The 9275-nt window shown below is 41.9% G+C and overlaps 1 protein-coding gene across 1 annotated transcript; it reads right to left on the bottom strand.

Moving 5' to 3' along the window:
• Window positions 1-1645: 1645 nt before the first annotated feature.
• On the bottom strand, window positions 1646-8472 carry LOC132819336 (endonuclease domain-containing 1 protein-like). The gene is made up of 2 exons (XM_060830793.1): window positions 7991-8472; window positions 1646-4217 (listed from the first exon to the last, which is right to left on the bottom strand). Exons 1-2 carry the CDS (start codon window positions 8288-8290, stop codon window positions 3498-3500), a joined length of 1020 nt encoding a protein of 339 aa, XP_060686776.1. The 5' UTR covers window positions 8291-8472; the 3' UTR covers window positions 1646-3497.
• Between the last annotated feature and the right edge of the window lie 803 nt (window positions 8473-9275).

The following is a 9275-nucleotide window of genomic DNA, read 5'->3' on the forward strand; positions in this document are numbered from 1 at the left end:
TAGAACAAGCAAAATGCAGCACTTACCTGCTTACCACAACGGGTCTGATTATTAGGTTAGAGGAGGGCGGGTGGGAGGCACTACCTCTGTAGTGCCTTGGGTTCCTCTCCTGCGCGCCTTTATAGGAAAAAAACCTACCCAGGTAAACTGCGCTACACCAGCTTCCGGGTCCACTCCGCGCTTTTTAAAAAAAACTTTCAAATTTAAACTGTTAAACAAACGTCACCGAGACTACAAGCAGCCACTGCCAAACAGCCCTTACCTGCTCCGCTGAAAGAGTTGCTTCCTTTGACTGTTCTTTTCCCTTTTAAAACTGCTGTTGTTTTGACTTTTTTTTCTCCAAAGTTCCAAAACAATGCAACAGTATATAAAACAGTTAAGTGCTGCTCCTGGAATTCGAGGAAATCACCTCCAGCACCTAAAAGGAGCAGCTGTTACAGCCAGAAATTTTTCCTGTCTTCCATCTTGGATTACCCAGAATTCCCCCCTTCAGTACCTCGGTACAAATCTTAGATACAAAAGAGAAATACAAGGAAACGTTGTAGCATAATTTTATAGGTTTCTATAAGATGGCCTCTCATTCTTCTAAATTCCAATGAATATAATCCCAGTCTAATCAGTCTCTCCTCATAAACCAACCCCTTCAACCCCTCAACCTAGTGAACCTCCTCTGCACTGCCTCTAGTGCCAATACATCCTTTCTCAAACAAGGAGACTAGAACTGCACGCAGTACTCTAGATGTGGCCTCACCGGCACCCTATACAGGTGCAAAATAACCTCCCTGCTTTTAAAATCAATCCTTTTAGCAATGAAGGACAACATTCCATTTGCCTTCCTAATTACCTGTTGCACCTGCAGGCCAACCTTCTGTGATTCATGTACAAGGACACGCAGGTCCCTCTGCATAGCTGCATGCTGCAACCTTTTGCCATTCAAGTAATCGTCCTTTTTACTGTTATTCCTACCAAAATGGATGACTTCATATTTAATAACATTATGTTCCATCTGCCAGACCTTTACCACTCACTTTAGGTATCTATATTCCTCTGCAAAGTTTCACAGTCCTCTGCACACTTTGCTCTGCCACTCATCTTAGTGTCATCTGCAAACTTTGACACACTACACATGGTCCCCAACTATGTAAATTGTGAATAATTGTGGTCCCAACACTGATCCCTGAGGCACACCATTAGTCACTGATTGCCAACAGATTAGTACTCATTCATCCCCACTCTTTGCTTCCTGTTAGTGAACCAATCCTCTATCCATGCTAATACTTTAGCCATAACCATGCATCTTTATCCTATGCAGCAGACTTTTGTGCAGCAGCTTGTCGAAGGCCTTTTGGAAATCTAGGTACACTGCATCTACTGGGTCCCCTTTGTCTACTGAGTTTGTAATGTCTTCATAGAACTGCAAAAGATTAGTTTGCAGATGACACAAATGTCCAGCTTTTCATTTTGTCCATCCACACTCACCACATTTTAATGTGGTCTCTTGTGGTAAACTTAATCTGATCAATTTATCTGTAACTTTATTTGCCTTCGTCACTGCACTTTGTCAAATAAGATATTCTCCCATTAAGGCAAAAGTAGAACTTTGTGTGGTACAATTTATTTTCAAAAGTTTATTAAAAGCAAAAAATATACATAACAGCATTAAGTTGATAACTCTTTCTTACATTTGATTTGGGACAATTCTCTTTTCATGCAGTCATTCAGTTCACTGTGAGTTCATTCTGTCTGGGGCTAATCAAACTTTATCTGATCCTAATTACTTTCACCTACACAGAGATTACAGTGACTGATTAGTCATTTTAAACCAGACTTCCAGTGTTTTAAATACAACCCAATATACTAATTTCGCTCAAATAAAGGCAAAATACTGCAGGTGCTGGAAATTTGAATAAAGTATAGAGATTGCTGGAGGAACTCAGCTGGTCTGGTGAGGGAGAAATAGAGTTACCATTTCGAGTCCAGTATGATTCTTTTTCAACTCTTGATATATCTAAGGTGCCACATCAAAAGATATTGCGGAAAATGAAATCTCATGGTATAGGGGGCAATATAGTAGCATTGCTAAAGGATTGGTTGCCTGACAGGAAGCAGGGAGCAGGAATATGTGAGTCGTTTCAGGCTGGCAGGATGTCACAAATGGTGCACCACAGGGATTACTCTATAATTTAGATAAATGATTTGTATGAACGAATCAAAGGAATGGCCCCTAAATTTACTGAAGACACGAAGATAGGTAGGAAAGTGTAAAGACATCCAATTTAAGTCTCAGGGACAAAAACAGAGATGTTTGGGAACAGTTCTGAAGAAAGGTCACTGGACCCAAAACATTAACTCTGGTTTCTCTCCACAGACCTGCTGAGCTTTTCCAGCATTTTCTGTTTTTGTTTCTGATTTCCAGTATCTGCATACTTTCTGTTTTAAATTAGGTCTCCGAGAGACTGATTAGTATACTGTTTAAGTTTACAGAAATCTGAAATTCTCTTCACACCAAGAAAGTGAGGACGCTGAGGTTGAATTGAAAAGTTGAAAGCTGAGATTGTTGGTTTCTGGTTGGTATGGATATTCTGAGTGGGGAGATGAAAGTGTGTGAATGTAGTTGAGATACAGAATGGACACAAATGTATTGAATGGCCTGATAGGTTCTATGAGTACAATGAATTACAAACAGATAATGAGATTAAATGAACAATGTCTGTTCACATTCTCAGTGTTTAAGATTTTTAACCAAGCAACATCAGCAATGAGATATTTATTCAATGTAATTGTGATGATACAATGGGTTTATTTTGTCCTGCTTTTATTTGAAGAGAGGTTTTAAAACAGAGGTGCAGAACTGTTTATTTGAATACAATAAAGTAAACAACTTGTAAGGCTTTTTAAACGTTGAAACAATAGAAGCAGCCTGAAAGGGTGGGGTCAAACTCCCACAGAACCAGAATTTTTCATCTTAGTTTCTCAGTAGCAGCAGTTGCTGAGATCTTGAAGCTGGGTTTGGAAGCTGCAGGTACACCTGTCCCTCTAATCTCTCTCTCTCAGAGTTTTCTCTTGATATTTTTCCTCCTGGACTAGAGAATTGCCTCTGAGACAATCTATTTTACTGAATTTGCCTTTTGCCAATTATGTGTTTATGTAATGTTATTATATTGGAATAGTTATTGTTTAGTAGCTAAATAATCCATTATTTAGCTTTCCAATAAAGTTGTTATTCCAATTTCTTTTTTTTTCTTTTGTTGTATTTTAACTGCAGTATTTGAATAAAGCGTGTTTTGCTTAATGTTGAGTATTTTGACCAATTGAATTGCTTCTGGAATGCAACATCTAACACTTACCTTTAAACTAAGAGGCAGTTAGGGTCTAGACTATCTTTTTAATATATTCTGATAGGGTTTGTTCTGGTCCACAATGTAATTGATAGTGAGACTAACAGACCAAAAAATCACTAACATGGGAAGTTTCAGCAAATTTGCCAACTTCAGCCATTACATCCACTTCAACACAATCTCCGAAAGGAGACAACACATTACTGCAAATTCCCACGACCATCTCTTGACTGAGTCTACTCCATTTACTGCAGACATTTCTGCTCCAATCAGGAGGGTCACATCTCTGAAGGTCTCCACCTCATCATCTGCACTTGTCCCTCTGCAACTCTCAAATATCTTGCCCACTCCCAGCTCCTTCTGCAGCTCCCTCACGGTCAGTCTGACTGCTGGCTTTTCTGGCAACATCCTTTTCTTGAAAGCAGCGGAGAAATCTTTATCGTACCTCGGTACATCCTGCCCCTCTGACAACACACGGTTACTTAGACAGGGGTCAGTATTTGGGCTTGGTGAGGAAGTGCAGCAAAGGGCAGTCCAGGCTACCTCAGGCACCATCACCTTGTTCTTCATTTTGATGGTGGTGGAATTGGCTGAGCCCGTCACTATGTAGGCCGAGCGGCCAGATTTATGGCAAATCTTTGCCAACTTGAGGACAAAATCTTCTGCCTCCTTTGCCCAGTTCACGTTGGCTTTGTGCTCTTGTGGGACTGCATTGGTGAGGGTGCAGGTGGCTGTAGCACTGTCATTCCTATTAAAAGAATAGGGATATAGATGACCTCGATCATACCCCGAGCCACGGTAATCTGCATCCACCGCCTGATAGTCACTGGAGGGATTGTTGCTGCTGGTCATTTCAGGTGAGGCGTGTGGATGATCGATCTGAAACCCGCAACAAATAACACATAGAGTTATAGAGGCATACGGATATACAGCATGGAAACAGACCCTTCAATCTAATTTGTCCAGGCCAACCGGATATCCTAAATTAATCTAGTCTCATTTGTTAACATTTGGCCTATATCCCTCTAAACCTTTCCTATTCATGTACCCACCCAGATGCCTTTCAAATATTTAAATTGTAGCAGCCTCTACCACATCCTCTGGCAGCTCATTCCATACATGCACCACCCTCTCCGGCAAAACGTTGCCCCTTACATCCCTTTTTAATTTTTCCCCCCTCAATCTAAACTTTTGCCCTCCAGTTTTGGACTTCCCCACTCCAGGGAACAGATTTGTCTATTTACCCTATCTATACTCCTCATGATATTGTCAGCCCCCATAAGGTCATCCCTCAGCCTCCACGCTCCAGAGAAAACAACCCCAGCCTATTCAGCCTCTCCCGATAGCTCAAACCCTCAATCCTGGCAACACCCTTGTAAATCTTTTCTGAATCTTTTCAATTTTTACGACATCTTTCCTATAGCAGGGAGACCAGAATTGCACGCAGTATTCCAATAGTGGCCTAACCAATGTCCTGTACAACTGCAACATGACCTCCCAACTCCTGTACTCATGCACTGACCAATAAAGGCAAGCTTCCTCACCTGTGGCTATTGATGACACAAATATCTCAACAAGGGGCCCAGCAATCACTTCCCTAGCTTCCCATACAGTTCTAGGGTAACAAGTTCTGGGATTTATCCACCTTTATGTGATTTAAAATGTCCAGCACCTCCTCTTTTGTAATATGGACACTTTTCAAGATGTAAGTATTTATTTCCCCACTGCCTTTATCTTTCATATCCTTTTTCACCGTAAATACTGATGCAAAATATTCATTTATCATCTGTCCTATCTCCTACGGTTCCACACATTGCTGATCTTTAAGGTGGCCTATTTTCTCCCTAGTTACCCTTATGTCCTTAATGTATTTGTAGAATCCCTTTGGATTCTCCTGAATCCTATTTGCCAAAGCTATCTCATATCCCTTTTTTGGCCTTCTGATTTCCCTTTTACTCCTACTGCCTTTATACTCTTCGTGGGATTCACTGGATCTCTGCTGTTTATACATGTTTCTTTAGCCATCCAGCATTTCCTACATCTACTAACCTTTCACCTTGGAATCTTTCAGGAACATACTTCCCTGGACTCTCATTATCTCATTTTTGAAGGCTTCCCATTTTTCAGCCATCCTGTTAACATTCGATCCAAATCAGCTTTTGAAAATTCTTGCCTAATACATCAAAATTGGCCTTCCTCCAATTTAGAACCTTAATTTTTAGATTGGTCTATCCTTTTTCATCACTTTTTTTAAAAAAAACTAATAGAATTATGGTCACTGGTCCCAAAATGCTTCCGCACTGATGCCTCAGTCATCTGCCCTGCCTTATTTCCCAAGAATAGGTCAAGTTTTGCACCTTCTCTAGTAGGTACATACTAGACCAGAAATTTTTCTTGTATACACTTAACAAATTCCTCTGCATTCAAGCCCTTAACACTATGGCAATCCTAACCTATGTTTAGAAAGTTACAACCCCCTACCATAACCACTCTATTAAATTGTCCAAATTTTAATTAAAAATCGAGAGAAATCTCACTCGCACTAACAAACAAACAGACCCCCCATTCTTAGGTCATATTGATATTCTCAGCACCAGAATGAAATTACTCATCCCCACAAAATAAATTGTGGTTATAACGGGCGTGCATTTCTTATTTAAAGATACTTTCACCAAGTCTCATGAGTGAAATACTTTCACCTGTACCTCCACACACATCATCTATTGCATCCGCTGCACCCGATGTGGCCTCCTCTATATTGGTGAGACAGGCCGCTTACTTGCGGAACGCTTCAGAGAACACCTCCGGGCCGCCCGAACCAACCAACCCAATCACCCCGTGGCTCAACACTTTAACTCTCCCTCCCACTCCACCGAGGACATGCAGGTCCTTGGACTCCTCCACCGGCAGAACATAACAACACGACGGCTGGAGGAGGAGCGCCTCATCTTCCGCCTGGAAGATGAGGCGCTCCTCCTCCAGATTTCAGATTTCTCCAGTTTCCTCATTTCTCCTCCCCCCACCTTGTCTCAGTCGGTTCCCTCAACTCAGCACCGCCCTCCTAACCTGCAATCCTCTTCCTGACCTCTCCGCCCCCACCCCACCTTGACCTCCTTCCACCTATCCCACCTCCATCGCCCCTCCCCCTAGTCCCTCCTCCCTACCTTTTATCTTAGCCTGCTTGGCTACTCTCTCTTATTCCTGATGAAGGGCTTATGCTCGAAACGTCGAATTCTCTATTCCTGAGATGCTGCCTGGCCTGCTGTGCTTTGACCAGCAACACATTTGCAGCTGTGATCTCCAGCATCTGCAGACCTCATTTTTTACTCATGAGAGAAATGACAAGACTTTATTCAAAGAAGTCGGGTTTAAGAATTGGCTTAAGAAGAAGATAAAAGCCAAGAGGTTTTGAGGAAAATTCGAAGTCCTTCTAAACCTGGTTATGTTACTTACTATTTGGTTTTTCCAAATATTGAAGTCATTTCCAAAGTTGACTATTTTCAAGGCACTCACCTTGCGATCCCCTTGTGAGCTCTGACAAAGGGTCATCTAGACTCAAAACGTTAGCTCACTCTCTCTCCATGGACTCTGCCTAACTCTGTTGTGATATCCAGCATTTTTCGTTTTCAATGCAATTTCCAGTATCTCCGGTAATTTACTCCCCTTGTGATCAGTATATATTTTATTTTTAAAAGTTACTGTATTTAGAGATGATTGGCAGTCCATCAAACTTCAACTGATTGAGTTTGATTTTAACTAGGGATGAGCCACTTAGGACTGAGATGAGGAGAAATTTCTTCACCCAGCGAGTGGCAATCCTGTGGAATTCGCTACCACAGAAAGTAGTCAAGGCCAAAACATTGTATGATTTCAAGAAGGTGTTGGATATAGCACTCTGCGACTAAAAGGATCATGGGATAAAGAGGAAAGGTAGAAAAAGGCTATTAGGTTGTATCATCAGCCCATGTTCATACTAAATGCTGGAGCAAACTCAAAGGGCCAAATGGCCTACTCCTGCTCCTATTTTCTATATTTCTATGTTTCTAACTCTAGAAAGTGAATTGAAGGAGGGTGCAGAGGGGCAGTTGAGTGGATGGCTGATCTATGACTCAGATTAACACCAATCTCAAAGGGAATGGGTTTAATTCTCACCTCCTCGCCTTGTCCCTTAGCTCGATGCAGAGAAATGCCCTCAAGCTATGTAACCATTGTTTTTCTCTCTCTCTCTCTAATACAAAGAGCTGCCTATAAGCATGGAGGATATCTAATGACCTATCCAGAAGGAGAATGGAGGCTGACTTTATGAGTAATTGAGACCTCTCAAACCTTAGGTCTTCCTTCTATGGTGTCTGTGGTATCTTGCTTTTTAATTTCAAATATCTAGAGATGATGAAGAGCAGTGTATCAGTTACATTCTTTTGCTCAGTTCTTATTACATTTGAAGTATGTCGCCAGCAAGGAAGCTAGGGAAATGAATGAACTCTTGACTTGGCTTCTCAACGTCAGCAAAGCCAGTGCTGGATTTGTGATTTCCCAATTCCAATGTAGCCTCTCAACATCGAGAAATCTCACCGAGCTCTGTGATAAATGATGTTCGTTAGAATTCGGGCTCTCTGTGGTACACAGTAAACAGTTTAGTAACTAACGCTTACCTGTGGCTCATAAAACCATGGACTGGGTCTCTTTTCCTTGTTAACCCCCATGGTGCAGGGATACCTGTACGCCGAGTAGACGGGGTTTCTCAGCTCCGTGCGGTACAAGGTTACAAAGTGGTAATGGTTCTTGTACTTCTGGCAGATTTTGACGCGGTTCTGAGTGTCGAAACCCTGTGGTGGTACCTTTCCCTGAAAGAACCAGGCACATTTGCTGAAATCCTGGATCACCTCCCCTTGCACTGCTCCAGGAACGAACAGTGGTAACAGCAGGAAGAACGGCAGCCTCCCTGTCCCCATGTCCAGCCTCTGCAGATTGATATTCCTCTCCTAGTTCAATAGCCTGCAATCAGCTGATTGAATCCTCTTTCTGCTGTTCTAGTTTTGCTGATTTTTACAATCAGACTCTCAGTCTGAAAATCTCAATTTTGAAGGTGTCTTCAGAGCAATGTCCAATGGAATTTAGATTTTGTGTTCCTCAGACTGTGCTCCTCTATCCCCTTTTAACTGGAGGGATGTTGGTTTCTACTTCCACTTTTGTAATTTCCCCTCATATTTCTTTGTAATAATTTGCAGACTCTGATGAAAACTGTTAACCCTGTTATGGAGTTATATTCCCCTTTCACTGTGAATCATATACAACCAGGGTTACTGTACTCTTGAGTATCAGTGCAGAGGTGATTTATAGTTAGTTACAGCTTCTCCAAGGCTACATTAAAGGCCATTAAACAACAGATCAATCTATTTAAAGAATTATTGTTGGTTCGGTGGGTAACATCCTCATCACCAAGTCAAGGGTTCAAGTCCCACTCCAGAGGCTTGAGTATCTGAAGCAAGCTGACACTGAGGGAGTGCTGCACTGTCCAGGGTGCTGTCTTTCAGATCAGAGGTTAAACTGAGGCCCCTGTGCCTCTCCCAGGTGTGTGTAAAAGATCCTGTGGTACTATTCAAAGATCAGAGGAAACATTCTCTCTGGTGTCATGGCGAATATTTATCCCTCAATCAATATTGAAGCACAAATTAACTGAGAATTTATCTCTGGTCGTGGGAGCATGCTGTGCACAAATCCTATTCTGCCCTTCCAACATCACAACCCTGACTCATTGTGAAAAGATTTGAGACATCCTGATGGCATGATAGGTGCTATACAAATGCAAGTTCTTGATACTTGCCTCTACTCATGCCAATTATTTCAGCTAGAGTTTTGCTCAGTTAAACAGGGTTAAGGTGGCATCGGGCCAGTGTTGGAGAGCACAGAGGCTGCATTGAGGGGTACATCACTGTA

This window comes from Hemiscyllium ocellatum, chromosome 10 (genome assembly GCF_020745735.1).
Source record: "Hemiscyllium ocellatum isolate sHemOce1 chromosome 10, sHemOce1.pat.X.cur, whole genome shotgun sequence".
NCBI classification, from domain to species: Eukaryota; Metazoa; Chordata; class Chondrichthyes; order Orectolobiformes; family Hemiscylliidae; genus Hemiscyllium; species Hemiscyllium ocellatum.

What these genes read in the sequence shown, in the direction of transcription:
- LOC132819336 (XM_060830793.1), bottom strand. Translation starts at nt 8,290, where the DNA reads ATGGGGACAGGGAGGCTGCCGTTCTTCCTGCTGTTACCACTGTTCGTT. An exon ending in CATGGTTTTATGAGCCACAG is followed by an intron (nt 4,218 to 7,990) that starts GTAAGCGTTAGT and finishes TGCGGGTTTCAG; the next exon opens with ATCGATCATCCACACGCCTC.